Source organism: Desmodus rotundus, chromosome 5 (assembly GCF_022682495.2).
Source record: "Desmodus rotundus isolate HL8 chromosome 5, HLdesRot8A.1, whole genome shotgun sequence".
NCBI classification, from domain to species: Eukaryota; Metazoa; Chordata; class Mammalia; order Chiroptera; family Phyllostomidae; genus Desmodus; species Desmodus rotundus.
The window spans coordinates 995,910-1,020,670 of NC_071391.1; the positions used below are offsets into that span (position 1 = coordinate 995,910).

At 66.4% G+C, this 24,761-nt stretch overlaps 1 protein-coding gene and 1 long non-coding RNA gene across 2 annotated transcripts; one reads left to right on the top strand and one right to left on the bottom strand.

The window, feature by feature from the left end:
- The first annotated feature begins 3,231 nt into the window (after nucleotides 1–3,231).
- On the top strand, nucleotides 3,232–5,312 carry LOC123478091 (uncharacterized). Its single transcript, XR_006653223.3, has 3 exons — nucleotides 3,232–3,431; nucleotides 3,992–4,129; nucleotides 4,678–5,312. It is a non-coding gene; the product is annotated as an uncharacterized lncRNA (long non-coding RNA).
- Nucleotides 5,313–9,308: 3,996 nt separating this feature from the next.
- On the bottom strand, nucleotides 9,309–24,449 carry DUSP8 (dual specificity phosphatase 8). Its single transcript, XM_053925329.2, has 7 exons — nucleotides 24,118–24,449; nucleotides 18,489–18,826; nucleotides 16,822–16,960; nucleotides 12,686–12,852; nucleotides 12,032–12,191; nucleotides 11,721–11,844; nucleotides 9,309–11,469 (listed from the first exon to the last, which is right to left on the bottom strand). Exons 2-7 carry the CDS (start codon nucleotides 18,717–18,719, stop codon nucleotides 10,392–10,394), a joined length of 1,899 nt encoding a protein of 632 aa, XP_053781304.1. The 5' UTR covers nucleotides 18,720–18,826; nucleotides 24,118–24,449; the 3' UTR covers nucleotides 9,309–10,391.
- Between the last annotated feature and the right edge of the window lie 312 nt (nucleotides 24,450–24,761).

The following is a 24,761-nucleotide window of genomic DNA, read 5'->3' on the forward strand; positions in this document are numbered from 1 at the left end:
TGAGTGGTGAGGGGTCTGTCTCAGGCGCATCCCCAGTACCAGGGGCCTGCAGTGCAAGGGAAGTGAAACAGTGCACAGAGGTGGGAGCAGGCAGGTGAGTCAGCGATACCCTCTCCCTGCCCCCTACTCCCGTGGTGCAGATGAGGAACGGAGGCCCTGAGGGGCGGGGGTAGGGGCGCTGGCCCAAGGCGCAGTGAGGACCTGGTGAGACTGGGCTGGACACAGGCTCCGGACTGCCGGTCAGGAGGAGGCCACCAAGTGAGTCTGGCCCTGCTACTTTTCCAGATGGGGCCTCACGGGCTAGCTCCGCCCCCTGGGGGCCTTGGGGAGCCCAGGCCGAACCCCCACACCCAGCCACCAAGAACAAGCCAGAGCCAGATTGGAGTACAGGGGTGTGGGCTGTAGGAGAGCCTGACCTGGCGGGAGCCTCGTGTCCTGGGAGGGGTGCTCTGGAGACAGGCACAGGGTGGCTTGGGAGTGTGGGGGGGTTGGGGGTGTCAGGGCAGCAGGGCCTCGGCTTTGCAGCCCCAGCTCTGGCTGCAGCCTGGCGGTGTCTGGGCACCAGGATGGCTGGACCTGTGGCTCAGAGAGCTTGGCGGGGTGTTAAAGGGCCACCACCAGCCCCTCTCCGGTTGGGTGGGGCCGGGTACCCAGAAACATCTCAGGGGGAGGAAGATGGGCAGCCAGGCAAGGGGGACGGCATAGGCCTCACCCCCTGCCACCCACTCCTCCAAGTGTTTTCACAGGGCACCCCCCCCCAGCCCTCCCGGACCGGGTGGCTGCCAGTTCAGTGTCGTGACTGTGGGCTCCAACAGGGCGTGGGGTGCCTCAGGTCAGAGGTCAGGGGCTACTGCATTCCCACCCCCCCAACCCCCTACCCCTGTTCCCCATGTGGGCTGGGGCCGGGCAGGCTGAGGGTCCCTAGGCCGTGGCCCCCGGCAGGTGGCAGTGGAAGGAGCTGGGTGACACAGCCCTCCCCAGCCAGCTCAGGCTGCCCCACACCCCCTCTATCCAGTGGCCATGTGCTGTCACTGGACCCGAGGTCCCCGAACGCTCCAAGTCCCCATCAGGAGGTGCACAGACTGCCTGGAGGAAGTTGGGAAACCCGACTCCTGGGCCCTGCTTTCCTGACGGTCTGGCTCTGGAGTGTGGGTGGGGCCCAGGTACCCACACTCAAAGATGCTCTCAGGAGACCCTGAATGGCAGCCAGGTGAGAGGCCCTGGGCCAGGTGGCCCTTGATGGCACTTCGCAGTCAGCCCGGCGCCTGCTCTGGTCTGCAGAGCGCGTCCGACCGGGAGGCTGGCTCCGCAGGCTGGTTCCTGCGGCAAGATGCTGAGGGGCTCCCGGGGCCCGGCAGAGTGTAAGCCACCCCCCTCCCTCCGCTGACACCTGTTATGGGCTGGATTGTGTCCACCCCAAAAAAGATGTCCTGGTCCCCAGCCCCTCCGGGTGGGACAGGACCTGGAAATAGGGTTTTGCTGATGAGATCATTAGGGTGACCCTGATCCAACCTGGCTGGTGCCCTTCCAAAAAGGGAGCTTTGGGCCCAGACGTGCGCACAGGAGGGACACCACATGAACGTGCAGGGAGAGGCTGGGGCCTCCTGAGTGCCAGGCCCTGCTGGGCAGTGGGGGGAAGCGACAGGCCTCAAGCAGAAGGGGCGAGTGCGTGTGTCCCCGCAGCCGGGTGGGCAGCCCATCAAGGGGCACGGAGCGTGCTGGCAGGCCAGGGAGAGGCATGTGCCAGGAAGAGAAAAGGGCATGGGGGGCAGAAGGAATGCTGCAGGCGGGTGAAACCGTCCAGGGGTGGGGGCGAGAGTCAAGAACCACAGCCAGTACTGCTTCCTTCCTGCAGGGGTGGGGGTTGGCGGGTGTGCGATGGGGGTGGGGGGGCAGGGAAGGAGTTGGAGGGGTTGAGATGAGATTCCGGAGAGACTGTGTGCAGCACCCAGCAGCTTGGCAATTCCGGGTCTAAAGGTCAAGGATGGAATCTAAGCGGCCCAGAAGCCATGGGTGGGGCTGACCTGGGGGCGGGGAGGCTCACAGCCAGTGCAGGCGGTGTGCAGTCGAGGCTGCGGGCAGGAGGGCGGGGAGGGGGGGGGCGGGAACCCCGGCTACGCTTCCTCCCAGGCTGCAGGGCCCCGGACAAATGGGAGGTGCAGAACCGGCGAACGGGCGAGCCTCGGCCCACAACGGCCGACCCCTCCCCGGGCACTGGCAGCAGATGGCGCTGCCGGGCTGCTCTCTGCTCTCGGGGCTCCGGGAGCGCGCCGTGGGGCGGCCCGCGAGCCCAAGTCGTAGCCCCAGCCCGGAGAAGAGCACACACTACGGCCCGGTCCGCAGGCCGACTCCAGTGGGGCGTTGGTCCCGCCCCAGCCGGGCAGGTGTTTGCCCACCTGGGGCCAGGACTGGGGGCGCGGGGGCGGGGCCCGGATGCTCAGGGCTTCTGGCGCGGAGGAGGTGCTCACCGCGCCCACCCTCCGCTCCGGGCCTGGGCGTAGGGGCGGGAGCTCGGGCCGATGTGCGGCGCTTTGATGGTAAAGGGCGCCGCGCTCCGGCGGGCGGTGGCCGGGAGTGGGCGCGGCCTTCCTGGCGTGAGCTCATCACGAGCCGCAACCGCGCGCTCACCGCGCCAAGCCTCCCGGCCCGGGAAGCCCGGGGATAACCCAGCTGTACGCCCTTGTCCGGCGGCGGCCTGGTCTCCCAGGAGCAGGGCTAGGGGGCCGGAGTGTGCTGCGGGCTCTTCCCGGAGGGTCCAGAGACCAGCTGCGTCTGAGCCAGCCACCTGGGCGCCCCTACACCTGGGCAAACGTAACCGCCCGCCCGGGCGCTCCGCGGCTGCCAGTGGGACCGCGCCCACTGCCCCGCTGGTGGAGCAGCCACGTGTCCCTCTGCTGTCTTTGGCCTCGGGAAAGGAGGGGCAGTCTGCCACCTGCGGGGAGGTGTGAGGGCCCCGAACGTCCCCCTCCGCCATCCCGCCCGACTGCCCCAAATCCTGCCCCTCCTGCAGTTTCCTGTTGGGGATGACTCAAGGGGAAGGGCCTTATTAGCGGGGCGCGCCGTTCCCTTGTTCTTTATTGGCCGGCTCCCCTCCCCAGGGCTGCCCACCAGCGGAAAGGGGGAGCAGAGAGGGGCAGGCGCCTGGGTGGGGGAGCCTGAGGGAGGAGGAGCGGGGGGGGGGGGGGGGGGGGGGGAGGAGGGCTGAGGTCACTGGGCAGGGAGGAGGCCCTGGACTCTCTGTTTGACCTCTGGTCGGAGCCTTAGGAAACCCTGTGGCACTGTGGCTCTGTCCTGCAGGCCTGGGTTGCCCAGTCTTGACCCAGGTCCCAGGACCCCCAGATGAGGGGCAGGAGGAGGAGGAGCCTGAGCAGAAGGGCCACAGGCACCAGCAGCCAGGCTCCGGGGCCCCAGGGCCTCCCCGTCAGCTTCGGGTGAGTGTCCTTGGGCAGGTTGGGGACACCCCTGAGTCCCCTCCCAGCCAAGGAGGTGCCTACTGGGTGATGCAGGCCAAGGTGTGGAGAGCGGGCCCCCTTCCTTCCAGGCCTGGGCAGGCCAGTGTCCATCGGGCCCAGGGCACCGTGGCCTGTGGGAGGGTGCTGCAGGGTCTCCGGCCCCAGAGGCCTCACTGGGGTGGGGGTGGAGGAGGGAGAGGTAGGAATCTCCATCCACCTCTTCCTGGGAGGCAGAGAGAAAGGGCCACTGAGCCTGCAGGCCCCCTGGGACAGGCGGCGGCGGTGGGGAGGGCTGTGGTGGGCACCTGCCCCTTGCCCCCTTGCCCTCGCCCATCGCCGCTTCAGCTGGGCTGGCAGCATTCTTGACTTTACCCCACTTCCCTAAATGCTTCCCCATGGGAATGGCTGGGTGGGGGCGGGGTGCTGGAGAATGGGGCTTTGTTCCCTCCCCAGTCAGGTGCTCAGGCCCTTCCTCCTCCAGACTGGGCTCCAGCACTCCAGCCCCCTCCCACCCCATCTGTCCCCCACTTCTATTTCAGGTTCTCCTTGGCTATTTATAGCCATGTCCGCCGATTGCATCAGGTCGAGCCTGGCTTTGCCTGGCCCCGATGCCAACGGTGCCATCACCCTCCACCCGGTCCCCAGTGTCACCTGCCCTGTGGGGCTCTCAGGGCCAGGTGAGTGTGTGCTGGCAGAGCGGGCCGCAGCTGGGGCTGGGGTCCCAGGAGGAGCGAAGGCTGGGGGTTGGGTGGGGGCTCCAGCACCCCGCCTGGCGCAGGGCAGGGAATGGAGTCAGGGCAGCTTTGCCTTTGGCTCCCTGAAGCCCCCGCTGGGCCACCCTGAGGAAAGGCCTCGCTGCTGTGCTGAGTGTCATGTTGGTGTCGGTACAGTCACCCCCTACCGGCCACACAGTGTCACCCTCACCCCACCCCTGCATTCCCAAAGCTCCCTCATGGAACCCCTTCCTGGCTTCAGGGAGCCCCTGGCCTCCTGCCCCTTCCCTCCCTCTCCCCAGCCTTTCCCCTGAAGTTCCCAAGGAGGGGGCGTTTGAAGGGCTTGTCCCTGGCCTCCTTGCCTTGGCCTTCCCCCGCCCCGTGGCCTGTGGGGGGGCCCACTGGTCTCTATCCCAGCCCCACCAGGGCGCTCTGGGCTCTGGGCACTGGCCCCATATCTCAGCCTCATCTTCTCCTGCCTGACCAGACTAGCTTGGCGTCCCCTTCCCCAGACCTCTTCCCGCTTCGTAAAGCCACTACCGCACCGTCAGGCCTGGCCACTCCGTCATGAAGGGCCCTTTGTCTGGAGACCCTCACCCCAGGGCTGACGGAGCACTCCAGACCTCCGCACCCCCCCACGGAAGAGGGTGAGAGTTCTCCGTGGGTGGGCACACGAGCTCCACCAGGTGAGGAGGACACCTGCCCTTGCCTAGGTGCCCTGCCAGCAGAAGCCCCCCCCCCCCCCAAGCCCCACCCAGTCGGCTCACCCGCACACTGCCGGTTGGTGCCCAGCTCTCTGCGCTTCCTTCTGGGAGACAGGACACCAGCTGCCCAGTTCCACCCCCAGATCCTCAGGGGCTCGGGCTTTCCCTGGATGGCAGGGGCCACCCTGCTCAGGATGGACCACTTTTCTGGGGAACACGTGGAACTCCCCGCCCTGCTGGCCATTCGGAGTCGTGCAGAGCAGCACCCCCTTCCTGTGGGACCTCACCTGGGGCAGAGGCCTGCAGCAGGGCCCCAGCACGTGCCCCTCTGCTCTCTGTGGCCCTGGCTGCACTGCCCCGGCCTCTCCATCCAGCCCGGTGGCCTGCAGGCCCTGCCCCGCCCCCGGCCCCAGCCTCCCTGAGACCGGTGGTCTGCACATCAGAGGCACCGTCCCAGCGGGAAGGGGCCTGAGCAACACGGAGACCAGCCCCTTCCAGCACACTTCTGGGGTCTGCTCAGCCCGGCAGAGCAGAGCAGGGACCTGAGCCCACCCTCAACTCTCTGGGGGTGCTGGAGAAGTCGGGCCCCCGCCTTGAGCCTCGGAGAGGGTTGGGCTGGTTTTCTACGGTGGTGTCCAACCCTGAGACAGGAGGTCTGTGGTTTACTCGTTAGATGTCTGCTGGGTGCCTCCTACCTGCGAGGGCCACTGCCTTTCCCTGGTCCGGTGGGACTGTGCAGGGAAGCACCCAGCTGCAATGCAAGGCAGACAAGCAGAGTAATAAAATGTAATAAGATCTTACTTTTTACCCACTTTTCCTTCCTCCATCCCTGCCTTCCTCCCATCTACCCACCCCTCATTCCTCTCCACCCACCCACACCCTATCCACCCACCCTCCCACTTCCTACCCACCCACCCATCTACTCATCCATCCACCCATCACCATCCGCCCATCACCACACCCCTCATCCACCCGTCTATGCACTCAGCTACCTACCCACCCATCCGCCCATCTGCTCGCCCCCTCATTTATATGTCCCTGTTCAGTCATCCACTCCTTAATGAGCCATCCTCCAACCCTGACCCAGCCATCTGTCCATCTACTCACCCTCCTTACACCCACTCCCTAGCCACCTCGCACCCACCCACGCCCCTGCCCTGTTGGTACTGGTGCCGGACACCCGGCTTTGTTGGATTTAAGTGCCTGACCCCGAGCTCTGGGTTGCCGAGTCAGCCAACTCCAAGCGTCCATCATGCCTAAATGCATTCCCAGTCCCACCGGCGACCCCACCCCTTGAAGGTCCCCTTTCAAAAAACCCCGGGTGACCTGGATAACTGACCACTTTGGTGACTGTGCTCTCCCTTCCCGCACCTCAGTCCCCACTCTCATGTCTTAAATGTGCTGAGAAGGAGCGAACCTGCAAAGCCCTACGCACCCCCAGCCCCCGTACAGGCAGAGCTCCATCCACGCTGTCCCGCACCTCGCCGCGTGGCCCTGGGCACGGGGTGGACGCACCCTCTATGACTTAATGGACGAACAAACCTTGTTTTCCAAACTTCCCCAGGGTCGGTGCTGAGGTGCGACTTGAGTCACCCCAAGAACCGCCAGGGTGGCTGGCCCAGGCGTCCTAACCAGCAGCATCACCGCTGGCTGGCAGAGACGCACACCACACAGCCCATTCCCACCCTCTACCCACTATCCTGAACCCACAAGGCCTACAGCTCCCAGCCCCCACCTAGGGGACATAGGTGGGAGGAGATGCCCCCAGCATTTAGGGGAGCCGGGGTCACACTACAGCAATGTGGGGGCCTGAGCGGGAGGAGGCTGGCCAGGCTTGGTTCCAGCCTTGCCTCACTACCTGCTCCGTCCAGCCCTCGGGCACGGGGAACCCTGGCTGCCTGGTCGACTGGTCAGAGGTGGCCCACCCCTATCTGGGGTCCCACACTGCCCCAGGACCCCAGGTGTCAGCGCCCCAGTGGGTCAACCCCCCCCCCCCTCCGGCCCTGCCCCTGCTGCGGGTGCTCTCGGGCACCCGGGGTGGGGACACACCGCCATGCTGCTGGAGACAGCCACCGGCTCTTTCCCGTCCTCCTTTAATTGACTCCAAGGGGCTGCTGGAGTTATAAATAGATGTTCTGGAGCTAAAAATAGCTTTGCTGGAGTGGCAGGCCCCTGTTTCCAGCTTTTGGCCTCTTTGAGAACTCTGAAGGGTGCAGGGTTCAAGGACCCTGGCTCCTCTGGCAGCACCCATGTGTGTAGGCGGCCACACACGTGTGCTCACACACACACAGGTCTGGCCATATCACCAGGCTAGACCCCTACGAGGTCTCTCAAGGTCTGGGCCCCAGGACCGTGGGACGGGTGGCGGGCGGGTCCTGTCCGGAGCTGGCTGGAGATGGAGGGAGTGAAGTTCCTGGGAAACAGGGTGGGGGGTTGGGGGGGGCGTGCCTGGCACACAGGGGTGCTCAGCAGTGTGGCAGCGGCCAGGCAAACCCAGGAGGGACCCGGGGCACTGCTGTCTCCAAGCCGGTCCTAGGGAAGCAGTGGACGCACTGCAGGCTCACACACGCACGCGCACACACCCGCGCAGCCCCCTGCCCTGGCGGTGAGGTGGGAGGCCCTGCAGGTGAGCAGAGCCGCCTCCAGGGAGAGGAACCCAGAGCTGGGGACGAGGGTGGGGAGACACCAGGGGCCCTTGGGCCACGTAAACGCTGAGGTCAATAAGTCGTCTACGTAACATGTAAAGAGCTGGTGCAGACGCTCCAGTGGGCCGGGCCCCGTCACTGATGACAAGGAAAAGCCGCGGTGCGGTGTGCACATGCGGGGGCCCCCGTGGGACCCCAGGAGGCCTGTGGGGCGCACTGAGTCGTTCCCAGTTGTGTGTCTGGGAGGGTGGGATTGAAGGGCAAAACTGAGTTTTTGTTCGCGTGGTTCTAAGATATTTAAGACGTTGCTGGAAGCCGCAGTGAGGATGCTGCATCACGGCGCAGCTGAGGCCTGCGCTTCCCCCTCTGCACACGCCCCCTCCCCCAGTGGCGACCCCAAGCTGCCCTCTGCCCTGTGGGTTCAGCCCGACTCGCCAGCCTCCTGGCCTCGGGGGTGGGGGCACCTTCAGGACCCCCTCCCTGCCCTCCCACCCTCCCACCCCCAGGCTGAAGAAAGAGGCAGCCAGAGGCATGGAGAAAACATCCATCTCAGGATTTATTACAACACGTTTTTTCCAAATACAAAAGAAGGGGACAGGACAGGAGCAGAGAGTGTGGCCGCTCTGGAGGAGGGGTCTGAGGCAGGGCCGGCGGGTGGCCCAGTCGGGGGACTGGGTGCCGAGCCAGTGGCGGGGGGGGGGGGGGGGGGGGGGAGGGCACCTCTCCTCTGCCAGACTTTCCAGCAAATAACAGGAGGGGCCTGGTCTATCCTGGGGCTACCCCAGTGCCAGGGCACAGGGTGTGGGGCTGAGGGAGACTTGGAGAGGACTGAGGCTCCTCCCCTCCCTGCCTGGGACATGGTGGAAAAGACCAGGGAGGCCCCCCCCACAGCACAGCAGCTGCTCACTGGGGGGCGGCCAGTGCTTCAGGAGCAAGAGCCCCACACCCCCAGGACAGACGCCGATGTGAGGGCTGCTGCAGACTGGAGAGAGGATGAGGGAGGGGAGGGCCGGCCCAGGGCCCGCCTTCTGAGTGCTGGGCCCAACCAGTGGCCCAGACCACCGTCTCCTGGACAGCACAGGGGTGGGGTGCAGAGGGGGACCAGGGCATCCTCCACGCCCGGGTCACCTCAGAAACCCAACGCAACGCGACAGACGAACAGGAGGCAAATTTACATAATCAATAATAATAATTAACCAATAATAATAAATACTTAAACTTCTAATCCATAGATTGCAAATACAACGATAGCTTATTTCTTGGGGAGCAGGGTGGGGACAGAGAGGACAGGAACAGGACTTCTGCTTAAAGGAGGCATGACAGGGACACAGGGCGGCGGGTCTAAAGAACACAGAAACAGCTGGGGGGTGGCTGGCGGTGGGCAGGCTCCTCCCACCCCGCTTGAGGGCTCAGTCCTGCCAGGACCACCCTTCCTGCCAAGCTCCCGCCTCTTCCCAGGTGGCTGGGCCCAACTCCTAGACCCCAGGACTTCTGAAGCTCAGGGGACATCTACTCCCGCCTCCCAAACCCATGGGCCCCAATAACCCAAGGGGTGTGGGCGAGGGTAGCTGGGCCTCTTCTCTTGCCCTCACTCCCAGGCTGGCCAGCTGGGCCAAAAAGCTGTCTGGGGTGGGGACTGGCACATCGCCTCGAAGATCCTGGGAGACTTTGGAGTGGAGAGCTTCTGGGAAAGGGGTGTGCAGGGGCTCTCTCTCCTCCGAGGCCCCGGTGGGGGCAGGGCGGGCTGAGGCTGTGTCCGGCCCCTGTTCAGGTCAGGGTTTTGCTGCCCCGATGCCACCCTGGATGCACCGGGTCTGACCTGGGCTTTCTGGCCCCTCCCCTGTGGGAATAAACCTGACTTCTGAGTCTGGGGGGGCTGGGGCTGGGGCTGGTGGAGGGAAGAGCCCAGAGCAACACCCTAAACCCACCTGCCCCAGGGCCAGGGGAGCCAGCAAGGGTCAGCGCAGCTCCTCCGGCTACACACCCCAGAGGCCAAGCCCCTCTTCCTGGGTCCCTGCACCTGCAGGTGGTGCTGGGAGAACCCAGAGTGGAAGGGAGGTAAGCAGTCTCTGAATAGCCTTGCTGAGTGTGAAAGTGGACCTGGGCTCAGGCCGGAGTGAGGGCCCCCCACCTCTGTCCCTGCCCTGGGACCCATGCCATCTGACACACAAGAACCCCGTGCACGAAGTTCTATCCTGTTCTGTCCCCCAGGCCTTTGCGAGTACCGGGACTGGGCAGGCCCAGTGCTGGTTGACACCAGCCAGGCACGAGCTCGGTGTGGGGGACGGGCGGTGGGGGCACCCTCCATGGCACCCAGACATGGTGCCTGGAGCTGGTGGGGGATGGGAGGGACTCCTGGACCACAGCCCCCAGGGCCCAGAAAGCAGCAGAGAAAGAAGAGGATGCAGAGAGGTTGGTGGGGAGGGCAGGCAGGGAGTTTCTGCGGCTCAGTTTGTGGCAAAGTTTTTTTTTTCCTTTTTCCCCCTTTTTCTTATGTAAAAAGTGCACGAAAGCTCGGCAGCCTCTTTGCAACGGTTAGTGGTGTCAGCTGGGGTTGGGGCTGGCGAGGAGGGGACCCCGGGCCTGGCACCCCAGCTTGCCACTTGAGGGTGGCCTCATATTGCTTAGAAATGTGTCTCAGTTTAAATACCAGACTAAAAATAGAGCTTGGAGGACCACCCTCACTGTTGCCAAATCATTGCCAGAATGAACAGCTTCAATAAATAAAAAATCGAAATATTTACTTCTTGATAAAAATCGCAGTAAAACCATTTACCTTTCTTTGCATTATATATAATATATATTTATAGAGGGCCCGGCTGCTGGCGGCCCAGCCGAGGGCAGCGGAGGGCTCGGGGCACTGGGTCCCGGCCGCCGTCAGGAGACCTCAATGACCTCCACGCTGCCGGAGAAGCTGGCCTGCTTGCCCAGGGCGGCCAGCTCCTCGCCACGGGCGCGCCCCTCCACCATGCCCTCCTCGAACTCCATCTGGCAGCTCCGGCGCTTAAACTGTGTCTCCGGGGCTGGCTCTTCAGGCCAGCTGGTCCGCGCGTCCCGGGACTCTGCCCTGGCCGCCTCCCGCCTCCGCAAGTCGCTGACGCCGCCGCCAGTGCCTTGCGCGCCCGCCAGGCTGAAGGGTGCAAACCGTGCGCCCTGCGCGCCCTCGGGGCTGAAGCACCAGAGCCCATCCGGAGAAGGCGTGCTGGGGGAGTCTAGGGGCGGCACCCAGCCCCCGGGGCTGGCCGGCTGGCCAGGGCCAGGCAACCCGGGGGCAGACAGGGCGGAGAGGCCGTGCCGTGGAGTCTGCCGGTTGGTGTCCCCGAAGTTCAGGCCGAGGCCGTGCCCAGGGGAGCGTGCGGGGGAGCCTGCTGGAGGCCGGGGCCGCCGACGGGGTCGTGGGCGCGACTCGGGCGCTGCGTCTGCGCTGTCGGGGCTGGGAGAGGGGAGGCCTAGCGCACCCCCCGACGGGCTGTCCAGCTTGCAGAGCTTGGGGGCCTCGCCAGGGTCGGAGGGCCCGGGGTCGCTGGGCCGCTGGCTGGGGGCGTAGGCCGACTTGATGTCCAGCGAGAAGGAGCGCTTGAGGCGGTTGGTGTCTTGGAGGCGGTCGGAGGAGAGGTGCAAGCCGCGCAGGCCCTGCTGCAGTGCGCTGGTGGCGGGGGCCGCAGCAGGTGCAGGGGGCTCCCCGCTGGCGGCGGCGGCGCTGGCGGCGGCGGCGCTCGGGGCGCCCTCCCTGGCCGCGTTGGCCTCTGCGCCCCCTGTGGCCGCGCTCTCTGAGGTAGGTGGTGGCAGTGGCGGCAGTGGGGCCGCAGGGCCCGTGAGGGGCTCGGGTGACCCCGGGAGGGTGGCCCCGTCGCCCTGCAGGGCGGCCAGCAGCTTCAGGCTCCGCTCGTACTCTAGCAGCTGGCCCAGGAAATTGAAGTTGGGCGAGATGGATGGGCGCCGGTCCTTCACGAACCTGGAGAGAGAGGGGGCTGGGTGATCACAGGGCCTACCCTACCGCCAGGTCAGGCCGCCCACGTGCCTCTCCCCTGCACCCACGGCCCATTCCCAGGCGTGCCAGCTGCTGTGTAGACCCGCTGGGCTGGGGCTGGATTCAGGCCTCCCCACCTCTCCCCCTGCCTGGGGCCCAGACCCCAGGGCTGTGCTGATGCTTGGAGGGTGGAGAGGGAGGAGGTGGTCTCCAGCCACAGACAAGGGGCCAGCTACCTGTAGGCGTCGTCCGAGGACATGCCCATGGTCTTCATGATGTATGCGATGGCAATGGTGGCAGAGCGGGAGATGCCAGCCAGACAGTGGACAATGACTTGGCAGCTGGACAGCTTGGCTTTATCTGGGGGCAGTGGAGGCACAGGGGTGGGTGAGTGCAGGAGCGGCTCAGCCCCTCCCCACCCCAGGGAGGGAAGCCCGCCCTGCGCACTGCTCACCTTCCGCGACTGCGCCGGGACTAGACCCACCCCAGTCAGCGCGCCTGCCCCGCGCCCTACTGCCCGCGGAGTGGGGGCTGGGCGCCCCCTTACCGATGAACTCGATGGACTTGTCCAGCCAGGGCAGCAGCTTTTCACAGTAGTTGTCGTTGATGGGGATGCGCATGAAGCGGCTCTCGCAGATGAAGTCGGGCTTGGGGCAGGAGTTGCTGGCATTGAGGACGTAGCTTATTCCGTTTTGGGTCATCAAATCCTGGAGGGATGGGAGGACAGGTTGGAAGCGGGTGCAGGTGGACAGGACCTTGGGAGCCTGCGGCCGGGAGCCTCCGAAGTCGCCCCGCCCACTCCCACCCCGGAGCCAGCAACCTCTGCAAGTCCCACCCACAGCCCCGCCCATAACCCGCCCGGCTCCCAGGAATCTCAGGGCTGCCTGGGCGGTGGCTTCACCCTCTTCCCTCGTCACCATTTTTAAAACACGGGATTCTTTCAGCGCTGGCCAGGGGCCCAGTGACATCAGCAGTTTGGCATGTGGGCTCTGCCGCCCAGGGGCAGGGAGCTGCTTCTCCACCCTGTCCTGCCGGGCCCTTCCCCCAGCCCGGCTCCGGTCCTGCGGGCCCCCTTGGTCCTCCTGTGCCCCCAGCCTGCGCTCATCCATCCCTCCCATCAGCCTTCAGCTCCCTTCCTCCTCCAGACAAGCCCAGCGTGCTCCTGTGCGCCTGTGTCCTTGCCCCAGGGCCCTGCGCACACCTTGTTCAGGACATCCTTCTGAGAGCCCAGGTAGAGGTGAGGCAGGATGCGGGTCAGGCCCACACTGGGCACAGGCAGGCAGGGCTGGGAGAGGCTCACGGGCAGCAGAGCAGCGGGCTTGCCCTCGCAGAGGCCGGGGAAGCAGGAGGAGAAGGTGGCGAAGCCCCCTGCAGGAGGACGGAATGGAAGAGACTGTGGTGCAGGCCAATGGGGCGGGAGGGAGCCCGGGGAACGGACCACCGCGGGGTCACAGCCACGCCCAGCCCGGCCCCCCACGGCTGACCCTCCGATCTGAGCACCCAGGCTCAGCACCGGGTGCCGGAGGGCCATCTCACCGCTCCGTGGCTCGTGCGCTCTGGGGGAGCCCTGTGTCTGCAGACCGCCCCTACGCCCACATTCCTCCCCTAGGACGACGCTGTTGTGACGCTCGTAAAACGTGGGGTCACGGTGGCGGTCAACAGGCAGCACGTGCAGGCCCGGGTAGGGGTGGGGTGGTGCTGGGGGTCTCCTGTGGAAGGTGTGGGCCACACAGCCCCTTGTCGTCCCTATGACCGGGGCCAGGCCGGGCCTCCACCTCTCCCCTGGGCTGATGCAATGCCTCCCTGCCTCCCTCTGGCTAGGAGCCCCAGGCCTGGTGTGGGTGCCAGGACCAGGAGGCAAGAGCTTCTGAGGGGCCCCCCTCCTCATGGGCATGACATCACCCCCTGGGATTGGCACAGCCCATGGGGGCCTCTGCGCTCCGGGATGGCTACACTCTACCAGCAGAGACGGAGGAGCCGGGCGCCTGGGGCACTGGGAGCACGCAGGGCAGGCAGCGGGCACGTGCACTGCCCCGTCCAGCACAGCACATCTGAGCCCTGAGCTGCGGGTCGGGGGAGGAGCCCCCCACTGGCCGCAATGGCCTGAGTTGGTTTCTTCCCCCGTGTACCTCTGACTCAGTGAGTGCCTGTGGGGCAGGGCTGCTCCCTGTCCGGTCTGCCACATAATGGGAAGGGACTCGCTCCCACCTGGCCTGGCTGGGTGACCACTGAGTTGGACCAGCAACTAGGCAGTGCCCGGTGGCTGCCAGCTCTTGGTAGAAAGAGGAAGGCCTGCCGGGTGGGCCCCTGGGGCTGATCACACTTCTGGGGTCACAAGCCCTGTGGCACCTTCGCTGTTCCCTGCCCAGTGGCTGCCATTTCCAGCCCTAGTGGACCAGCCCATCTCACGCAACGGGGCGGGGCCAAGGCCTCCCCTTCCGGAGGAGGCAGGAGAGTGGGGTGGGGTCTGCTGCCCAGGAGCAGCTGGTTCGAGACCTGCTGACTCCCGAGGTTGGAGACGCCCGGGCACCTCACCTGAACCCTGGCCCAGCTCTGTGGCCAGTGTGTGCTGACCCCCAACCAGAATGCTTCCTGAGCCCCCAGTGAAGTTTTGACTCTGGGCGGGATGGGAGGGACATGGAGATGGGAACCTCCAGGAGGGGGAGGGGAGGCTTGCGCCTTTGAGGAGAAGCTGTCCCTTCCCGGGGAAATGACCACCGACACTACGGCTCACGGGTTCCCAGAACAGGAGGCCAAGCTGGAGCCTGGGTCGGCTCCTGCTCATCATCCAGAGCCAGGGACCCTCTCTGTTCAGAGCAGCATGGCCAAAGTGTGTGTGGGGGGAGCACCAGGAGCCCCTCCCCAAACGGGGAGTCTCAACACAGGTGCAGAGACCTGCCAACCTTTGCAGCAGTTTCTCAAGGAAGCTCCCCAGGATCCTCCTGGGTACAGCCAACCAGCATGGGGAGCCCCCTGCAGACCCCCATGGATGCCTGGTGTGGCCGGAAACCAGGGCTGCCACAGGCTCTAGGGACGGGCGCTGGGGTGCGAAGCCCTGGCAGCAGACCTGGATTCTGCAGGTCCCAGTACTCCGAGACACGGGACGGATCCCCGAGGCCCTAGGCATCCCTAAGGGCATCTCCATTCAGGAGGGACCTCCTCCCCAACTAACCCCGCTCCCTCTGCTGCCTGGAGAGTTTGGGAGGGTGCAGCGACTGGCCTGCCCCTCACAATGAGATCCTGGACTCGTCGCGCAAAAGCGCGCCCCCGGACGCGCGCCCTCCCCGCAGGCACGCGCGCCCAGCCACCGCCCCACCCGCGGCTTCTGCCACCGCACGCTCCAGCCCTAAAGCTGTCCCCACCCCTCCCTCTCTGTCGGGTCCCCACCCACCCTCTTTGCTGAGGCTGCTCCCACCACGGCCCCCAGCACAGGTCTGAGGGCGATGCGCGCGGGGCCGAGCCTCAGGAGCGCACTGGTTCCGCGGCGGCGGCATCCCCGCATTCCGCAGCGCTGCGCGCGAGCAAACGCGGGCTCCCGGCTACGCTGCTTAAAGGGCCAGGCTCCCCTTCCCGTCCCCGCCCGCGCTGGACGTCACAGCCTAGCGGCTGGGTTGGGAGGGGGCGGGGGACAGGGGTCACAGCCGCAGGTTCTAGCACCTTAGGGCGCCTGACCCCACTGCCCTCTCCCGCTTTCACCCACCTCCTTGTCATGGGTGGGGGTGGGGCTCTCTCCCTTCCAGCAGGGCCGTCCTCATCTTGCGGCTCCTCACAGCCCTTCACCTCTTCCCCAGGGGTCAGCCTGCAACTTCTGGCTCCTCCCTCTGTGCTGGGTTCCCCAGCTTCCCCCTTCTGGGTGGGCAGCACCCACCTCCCCACTGGGCCTGGCCTTCCCATTCTCACTGCTCAAGGGTCTGCTTGCCTGGTTGGGGTGGGAGCTGCGCGCAAGGCCGGGGGGGCTGTCCCTAGGCCTGGGTCCTGACCTGGTGTCCCTGGAAGCCGCCCTTCTACTCTGAGGGGCATGACTCCCTCCTGGCTGGGCTCTGGGAGAAACGGGGGCAGCCTCACAGCCTCACTTTGCAGGGCGGGGCGGTGAGAGGGGGAAGAGAGCGCCAGGTGGGGCCCAGGTGTACTCTCCTGGTGCACCCCTGCCCAGGCCTGCCCCTCCAAGGGCTGCGTGAGGGCGCCCCTGGGGAGACATACCACTCGAGGCTCTCGGCTTTTTCCGGCAGCCTGAAGATGGGGAAGCTGAAACTCTGGGACCCTCTTCTCAGACTCCCAGCGGGGCCTGGTGGTTCCCTCCCCTGCCAGGGTGGGTGTGCTGGGCCCTGGGAGAACGCCCAGGACACCTGTGAAAGCCCAGACTGCTGACCTCACCCCTCCACTCCCCAGCTGCTCAGCCCCCAGATGAAGCAGGGGCAGGGGTGCACACAGGGTCTGCTCTTTGTGGCTCTGGTTCCTCAGTGACACGGCCGGCACGCTGCCTGGGCGAGCTCAGAAGCAGCCCAGGTGGGACACACAGGCTGGTGGGTGCCGGCCACCTGCGTCCCAGCGCCACCCGTGGATGCCGACCCCTCCGACCGCACAAGCCCAGCCCTGTGAGCGCGGGGCCACGCCAGACACAGGTGTGGAGGGCGGCCCTTGTGCCTGTGCCCCGCGCTGGCTCGCCACGCTGGGCTCGCCCGGCACCTCCGCCAAGGGGTCTGCCTTGAGCAGCGTGGCTACAGCGGTCAGCAGACTGACTCAGCACCCAGGGGGACCGCTGGAGCTGGTGTGTGCAGGTGTGTGAATGTTGGGGGGGCGGTGCTTTCCAGCCTCCGGGTTGGCCTGGCTGCTCTGGGGAACAGGAAGCCCTGTGGGGACCCCTGAGGGCCTCCAGGCCGGGTCCTGAGCACCCTGGCTGGGAGGGAGCCGTGGGGGCCTCCCCTTGTGGGGACCGTCTTGGGCCAGACTGGGGTTTCCAGACGCTTGGGCCTATGCCTTCTCCTTGGGACAGCTGCTGGGGGAGTCCTCAGCAGAGCCCCATCTCTGCCGGGATGCCTTCCCCACCCCCACCACAAAGGTACCCCACCACAAAGGTACCGCACCTTTCCTTCCGTTCCCCTCTGCACCTGCTAGTGGAGGGGGCCCTAAAGTGTGGGGGTCCAGAGGAGGGGATAGTGGAGCCCTGAGAACTCCAGTGCTACTGAGGTCCCCCACCACCCCAACAGACGCTTAGAGAGAATGGGATGGACCCAGAACCCCGACTGCCGGGGTACCCCTGACTCCCAGCCGAGTAGACAGTGGGGGAGAGAGGCCGAGAGAAGAGGCGTCCTGCATCCCTCCAGCCGCCGGGCTCACCTGTGAGGATGGCCACACTGTCGAAGCAGCCGTCCAGCTTGCTGAGCAGGATGGAGAGGAAGCTGTCTGCGGCCAGCACGCTGGCGTCCCGGGTGCTCTGGTCGTAGACCACCACGTCCTGTGGCTCCTCAGCCTCGACCTGGGGGCCAGGAGGGCAGAGGTCAAGGCACCACCAGGCAGGGGCTCAGGGGGAGGGGGGAGGGCAGACATCCAGACGCCCGTCCTACGGCTGGTCAGGTATAGCGCCCAAGGGCTCATGGGCTGGCCCATCTGTGCAGGCTGAGACGGGGGTGGGGGGCGGGCAGTACTGCCCAATGTGGCCTCTCCTCATGCACACTCACAGGACAGAGGGAGTGAACACGGGGCTTCCACCGTGGGCCAGGCCCAGGCGGAAGAGACACGGGCAAATGTGACAGGTCCCCAGCGGGCCCACGAGGGGCCCACGGAGACAGGATTGCTCAGCCACGGCCTGGGCTGGCTCCCACATGGGCCAAGCGCATTTTGGGGATTTGAAGGCAGGGTACCTTTGGGCCTGACTTTCCTCTCCCCACATCCCCAGCCTGTCAGCTATGTGGAAACTGAGGGCCACAGCAAGAGCCCCCCAACTCCAGGAGGCAGCAGCTGGAGGCTGGGGTTCCACCTGCCCTCCTCCCTCTCTGAATGCCCAGCCCAGGGCCAGATGTTCAGCAGCTTTTGCTCAGAGAGCCGCTGATGCTCCCGCCCCCCAGGCACACTCAGCCCTTAAGCCAGCTGAGCCCCCAGCCCGGCCAGATGATGTCACCAGAAGCCAATGGGATCTCGCTCTGGCAGGGAGCCCTTGCTGGGGGTGACGGCTGGCCGGATTCCCCTCCCTGAGGCTGTGGGGAGCAGCCTCAGCCGGCAGTTTCACCTGGGTCCTCTCATAGCCAGCTCTGCCCTCTGTGCTCTGTGACTGAGACCCCCCCCCCAACCACAGCCCCCATTGCCACTGCCTTCCCAGGTTCCTGGCCCAATCACCCCTCCCCCGCCAGACTTCCTGCTGCTGGGAAAAGACAGGATTGCCCACTGCAGGTGACCTGCGACACTTGTGGGGTCACAGGGGGAATTCCAGGCCACTCAAGACTCCCGAGGGGAAAGGACCGGGGTGCTGGGGACAGGGACTGCTCCTCGTAAACCTCTTGGACCCCTCCTGTCCTCTTCTGAGCCCTCGCAGCCCCCAGAGAGTGCGCCTGACCCGGCCCCATCCAGGGGCCCCGCCCCCACTGCCTGGGCCCCAGCACGCCCTGCGCCTGGTGCTTGGTTACTCTCGCTCAACCACTCAGCACCCCTCTCTGGGCCCCTGGGACACGGGGCTTTTTCTGGACAGCTCCGTGGGGGCCAAGCGAGGACCCAGATGGGCCAAAAGGCTCTGGGAGGGCGGATGGCGGGGGGTGGGGGTCAGGGAGGCCCTCCCTGGGGCAGGTGGGGCCTGCCCTGCTGTGGTCAGTGGTGTGGGATGGCTCCAAACATTCTGACCCTGAGGAGCCTGGTTTGGGTTCAAGGGCAGAGGCGGGGAGGCTGTCCAAGCCAAGGGTCCCCAGGCACTGGGCTGAGGAGCTCAGCCCTGGACCCTGGGGGTGACGGGAGCCTGGGCAGGGAGGGGTGCCATGAGCATGGGACGGGGCGCTGGGCGGGTGCCAGGTACCTACTTGGCTGCGCACGGCGGGCTGGATGAGCTCCGCGATGGTCACCTTGCCCTGCTGCAGCCGCCGCTTCACCAGCTTGGAGCAGCAGATGTTGACGGAGCTGAGCACGTGCCAGCGGTTGTACTCCACGAAGGAGCGGCTGTCAATGACCAGAGGGCCCCCAGGGCCGCCCCGCAGCAGGCTGGCCAGCTTCCTGGCATCCATCACCTTCCTGGGGAGCCGGTCCCCAGCCATGGTGGGCGGTGGGCAGTGGGGAGGGGATGCCCCTTGAAGTGATCAGGGGCTGCTCCGATGGCCCGGGTGTGGCCTAGAATGCGGGGTGACCAGGCATGGCGCCAGCCCTGTGGGGAGAGGCAGCTGGTCAGCATGGACTTCAGAAGGGCCTGTGTGTGGTCCGAGGGCCCAGACTGCCTGGTCCAGCCTCGATCCATGGGCCCCTCCCCCCTGGGGGTGCATCCGTGCCCCTCGGGCTCTTCTGCGTGAGCACGAGGAACCTGTGACATGTGGCACTGGGATGCTCGAGGAACTCGGGAGGGCCTGTCAGCCTGCAGCTTCCAGTCACCATGCCGGCCTCAGCAGGACAGCGCAGGGAAACTGGGGGACCAGAGGGAAGGGGCTCCAAGCTTGGGCTGGGCCACAGAGGCACAGGACAAACCCTGAGCACCCTGCCCCTGCAGCTCTGTCACCCCTCCCCTCTCTGGTCCCCACACCTTCCCAGCCCCCTCCGCGGCACACCCTCCCTCTCTGATCCCGAAAACCCCAGGCATGCTTTATAAGCTGATAATCTGGACGGATACATGGAGGTGTCAGGGCTGCCTCCCCAGGCTGACGGGCTTCTGGGGGCATGCAGCCCCAGCAGGCGCTGGAAGGGGCTCAGTGGTGTGGGGGCCCCTCTGCTGCCACCGGTTCTCCAGCTCTGCGTGCCCGCTACACAGAGGGTGTGGAGCCGGTGCCTTCCTGCAGGGTGCGCCCCATGCCCACAGAAGGGCGTGGTACGAGCCCTCTGCTCCAGGCATAGTGGGGGCCTGGGGCCTGGGGGCACCATCTAGGGGCTGGTAGGCCCCAGAATGGGGGGGTGGGGAGCAACCAAGGATAAAGATCAGCATGGTGGCCTGTGTCTGGGGCCCTCGGGGGTGTTGGGACCCTCACCATGGTCTCTAAAGGCCCTCGGGCTGAGGGGTGCACCAACAGGGGAGGAGGTTAAGGGGACTGCCGAGCCCTGGGTGGAAGCCCCCTCCTGGGGGGTCCGTGCCAAGCCTCCGCCACCCCCATCCCACCTGTCAGGCCCCACCTGGCCTGTCTCCACTTAGAACCAGCCTTTGTCTGGGCCCACCGAAGCCTCATGCCCCCCTCCCGGAGGCATGCTGTATCAGGGTGTTGAATTTATTTTAAAGGTGGGTAGACTGAGACTTAGGGAAGGGGTGGGACCAACCCAAGGTCACACCAAGGAGACTGGACAGAACCCCAGGCCTCATTCCATCAGTTCTTCCCTCCACCACTTTCCCACCCAGCTTGGGGGTGAGGGGCAGCTGGGAGGCAGGTGTACCCTGGGGCCCACAGAGAGGGGACCCCTTCAGCAAGCCCCCAGCCTGCAGTGTTGGGGTGAGACACCCTGAGAACACTGGTCAGACTGCAGGCGGTGGTGACAGACACTGGAAGCAACTGCGGCAGCAGCCCCTGTTTGGGGACCACCGCTCGGGTGAGCCCCCAGGCTGGCGGCAGTGACGCTGGAGTCCACCTACAGTGGCAGCAAAGGCTGACCACCCAGCTGGTGCCCAGGGAAGTGCCCAGGATGACCCTGGTCAGTGGGCGGGGCGTGGGGGTCCACCCACAGACACCTGCTTCCCAGGCTCCTCTGCTGTGGGGGTGCAGCCGGGGCTGGTGCCCCTCCTGAGGGGAGTCCTGCCTGCTCTGGGGTCCCGGTTTGACTCCATCATGAGCAGTTTTTGGAAGCTGTAACCTGAACCTCCTCATGGCTGTGACAGGCCGCAGCCCCCAGGTCCCCTCCCACGTGCCTCTCCTTCAGGTCTGGGCAGAGCCTCCTGCCCTTGGCCATGGATCTGAGAGTCCAGCTCAGAGGCCCAGGACCCTGAGTGGGATACCGTGGGGAAAGGTGGCCCTCCCTCTGCATGCCCCTCAGGCAGCAGGGAGCAGTTGCCTCCCACCCAACGCAGCAGCAGCCGCCATGGGCCTCAGCGTAGGGAGGAGGGAAGGGGTTGGGAGAGCGAGGCCTGTGCGTCTCTGCCCTGAGTGTGGAGGGGTCCACGCAGCAGAGGGGAAGACAGTCTGCAGGAGGGCAGGGCGGAGGGGAGGCTGAGGCCAGAGAAAAGGGGAGCCAGGGATGGGCTGGGCAGGGGCTGGTGGGGGTGTGGGCAGCCTGCCCAGGCTGGTACCTGGTGCGCCCCTGCCTCCCCAGGATCCTCCAGCGTGGCCCTATTAACCACTACAGTATTGTTATTTGCAGCCAAGGGGGACTCATTAGCCAGTTAGCACCTCCGTTGTTGCCATGGCAACAGCAGAGGTGCCAGGCAACCGCTACTCCTGCAGCAGCAGCAGCCGCTGAGCAAGGCTGGCTCTGCACAGCGCAGGTCCCTTCCTCGCTCATAACCTCTCTTCCTGTCCTTGCAGGTGCCCAGTCGCTGGGGCCTGGGACCACCCCCGCCAGGCCCCTTGCGGCCCCTCTCCTTTCTGCTCCGCTTGGTCCTTGCCCTCCTCACGGTCTGGCACCCACCCTGCAGACTCCCAACCCTTGGAGGACTTCTCTGAACAGCCAAGCTCTGGCCCAAGCCCCTCTTGCACCGAGCTGGCCTCCTGGGAGCGCACTGCCACCCACCGGGCTTCCTTGGATCTAAAGATTACCTCTCCCCTCCCCAAAGTGGATGCTGTGGACGAGGACCCAGGGCTGGGCACAAAGTGGGGGTCAGGGGCGGAGAAGCTAAGGGCAGCCCCGAGCAGATCACTGCGGCCAGAACAGGCCAGAGGCACTACAGGGTCGTGGGCCTTCCTGCTTTCAAGGATGCACCCCAGGCTCAGACCAGACCCCACTTCTGGGAACTACTGAGGGGGAGGAGCACCACTCACCTCCTGTTCCAGAGCCTGGGTGAGGGGTGGGGAGGGGGGCGGCTAAGGAGGGCGGCACAGCCCAGGCACCGGCGTCAAGGCCATTCCCAGCCCAGAGGCAGGAGAGCCCTCCCCGTCCCAGCGGGCTACTGCCCGCTCCGGTGCAGCACGGACGCCACTGAGCCTGCTGGGACGTGCCTCTTTGCACCCTGACTGCGCACGGGCCTGTGCTCAGCCCTGTCCCGCAGCCCACCTCACCCCACCCCTGTCGTGTGCAGTTACACGAAAATGGGTGCACACATACCTGTGGTCACTAGACGCACGTGTCCTCACCCTCTGCATGCCAAACACCCCCAGACCCCAGGACACCCCACCGCCGGGGCCCGCTCCACGGCCTCACAGCCTTGGCTCCCAGGGCCTCCCCGAAGCATGTTCACGTCCCTGAGCGCATGTGTGACCAGAGAACTCCCAACAGACGGCACCCTCACCAGGGCCCTGCCGCTCGGCATCGGGTGACAGGGAGCTCACTGCCCCCTGAGGTGGCTGCCAGGCCTGGGACGACGGGGACCGTGGCTCTTACTCAGGAGGGGTACCTGGCACATGCCGGCGGCCTCCCAGGAACAGCGGGCAGTGGAGGGGCAGCTTGCCGCTGCTCAAGGGCAGCAGTGGCTGCATGGAGCCCTCCGGAGGTGGGGCCCGAGGGCTTATACCAGGTCTGTTCACATTACTCTCCGCTATGCTCGTCAGGGACCCCAAAAGCTCGCACCGCTGCGCCCCTCTCAGTTCCTGGGGGTGAGCAGCACAGGCCCCAAGCTGGCCCTCACTCCCCTGCCAAGCCAGTAGAGGCTACGGCCTTGGGAGACAGCAGGTAAGGGCCTTTCGCCCTTGGTTCCCAGGGGTCTGGGCTGAGCCTGGGGTGGGCGGGGGCTTGGCATGTGGGTGCTTGACTGGGCGGGGGCAGGACACTACCACATCTGTCTTTCCTCTGTTCCTGCCGGGCTCGTCCCAGCCTCACTGGTCTGCGGGACCTGTCCCCATGTTACACACCAAGGCCAGCACAGGTTCTGCTGGTCACCATCCACCATGTTGCACATGTGGGCCAGCTGCCCAGGAGAGGTGGCCTCAGCCCACGGAGAGCACACTCAGCCTTCTGTAGGGCTGGCCCCTCCTCTCCATCCCCGGGGAGCTGTGTGCACATCTCGGAGATGTAATGGGGACACCCTCTGGCTTCCCTCGGCCACAGCCCTTGGACCCCGGAGCCCTCTGTCCCGTTGAAACTTCTGGCCCCTAGGGCAGCCAGGCCCGAGAGGGGAGGTGATGTGGGAAAGGGCCCCGGAGCACAGGGTGCTGCAGAGCATCTTCTGGGAGGCAGCCTCTGAAGCCCAGGAGCCTCCCAAGGGCTGAGGGCAGGAGGGGACGAGAACCTGCCCGCAACTCTCCCAGCCCAGGCTGACTGCAGCGGACCTCAGGGTGCAGCCCCATCCTTGGTGGGTGTGATGCGGGAGACATCTGTCCTCCCCGGTGGGTTGGGGGCGCTGGATGCTACTCAGTGTCCAGGGCTGCCCTTCGGGCAAGAAGGCCTAGGGCCAGGAAGAACACGGCTCCCCTGGCCTGCAGCCCCTCCCCCCGGCTGCACAACGAGAACACTGCAGACACCGCTCTCCTCCAGCCCCCAGCTCCGCTCACCGCATCGCTGCAGCTCCCGGCCCCCAGCTCCCCCCGGCAGAAGCCAGAAGGCAAATTCTCCCAGAACGCGAAGACCTGGTGTGGGCTGGGTCCCTTGTGTCCCTTCCTCTCCAGGCTGGACTATGATATACCCTCCCCCCCAGGTGGGGAGATAGGCGGAAGGAGGCTGGCTGCACCCAGCCTGGCAGTGCCAGCCCCTCCCCCAGCACTCGGGCTGCCTCTGCAGCAGCCTGGCCGAGGTCTTTATTCCGCAGAGGCCCGCCGAGCACCCCGAGGGGGGGTGCCTGTGGAGGCCTGGGCGCACAGGGGAGATGGACCTGCAGCACCCCTACCCCAGGTGGAATTAGCCCTTTCTTGTACCTCCCGAAGCCGAAAGGCCCTCCGCCCCTACCGCCAAAGACTCCGCATCCCCGGCAAGCGCGCGGCACCGAAGACCTCCAATTGTGGGCCCCAACGTGAGCGGGGGCGGGGGGTCGTCTGGGGGACGGTGGGGTATCATGGCCTCGCACGGTGGTCAGGACAGATCCCCGCTGGATCTCAAGTGATAGCCCCTTAATTCATAACCCCTCCCCCAACCAAGATAAGAAGCAATAGCAGGGAGAAAGACGGCTAATCGGTGGCAGGGCGTGGGTCCGGCCGGGGTCCTCCGGGCGCTGCGAGAAGCGGCGCAAGGTCTTTCCTGTCTAGTCCACGGTACCCCTGCGAGCTGCGTTTGGGGCCGCCACCCCGCGAGCCGGGACCGCTCACCTCCCGGCTGCCTCCACCTCCCGGGCTCCGGACGGGCGCAGCCCCCCAGCGCTCCCGACGAGGCGCCCCCCCTCGGACCGGGCCGGGCGCACCGGCTCCGAGCCGGTGAACCTCCTCCCCGCCGGGAGCCCCCACTCACCTTGCTCACGCTCGCCTCCGGGGAGCACCGGGGCACCGCGCCGCGCTCAGCGCGCCCGGTCGGCTGCGCCGCCCATGGGCCCGGCGGGGGCCCGCGCAGCCGGGGCAGGGACCGGGGGAGCGTGCGGGCCGCGTCGCCGTCGCCGCCGTCGTCGCCGCGGCCGACGCGGGGAGCGCTCGTTCGGGCCGGGGCGCGCACACTGCGGGCGGGCACGCGCACTCGCGGCGCGCATCCCACCCCGCGGCTCCGCGGGCACGGCCGGTGCTGCTCGGGCTCCGGCTCGGCTCGGGCTTCGGCGTCCGAACTGGGGGCGCGGAGCCGGCTCCGCCGCGAGTGACAGGCCCGGGGCGGAGGGCGGGGCCGCCGGCGGGGATGAGGTCATGCCGAGCGAAAAAAGCCCCTGACGTCACCTGCAGCCAATCAGCGTGCGCGGCTCGGGGGCAGGTGACGTCAGCTGGAGCCCAGTCTTGGGTGCAGATGAGACGCAGCGGCCGCAGGGGGCGGGGGCCGGGCTCGCCGCTGCCGCCCTCCGCCCTCTGCCCTCATCCAGCACCCGGGCATTGGTTTTTAAAGGGGCCGCGCGGCGTCCGGATGCGAGGCTTGGGACCCCCACCTCCAGGAAGCCTTCCCAGCCCCGTCACTCT

Excerpts from the sequence above, each read along its gene's own strand:
- DUSP8 (XM_053925329.2), bottom strand. The coding sequence starts at position 18,719 with ATGGCTGGGGACCGGCTCCCCAGGAAGGTGATGGATGCCAGGAAGCTG. Across the intron at positions 12,853-16,821 it reads CAGTGTGGCCATCCTCACAG|GGGGCTTCGCCACCTTCTCC; the intron begins GTGAGCCCGGCG and ends GTCCTCCTGCAG. Across the intron at positions 11,470-11,720 it reads TCCTCGGACGACGCCTACAG|GTTCGTGAAGGACCGGCGCC; the intron begins GTAGCTGGCCCC and ends CTCTCTCTCCAG.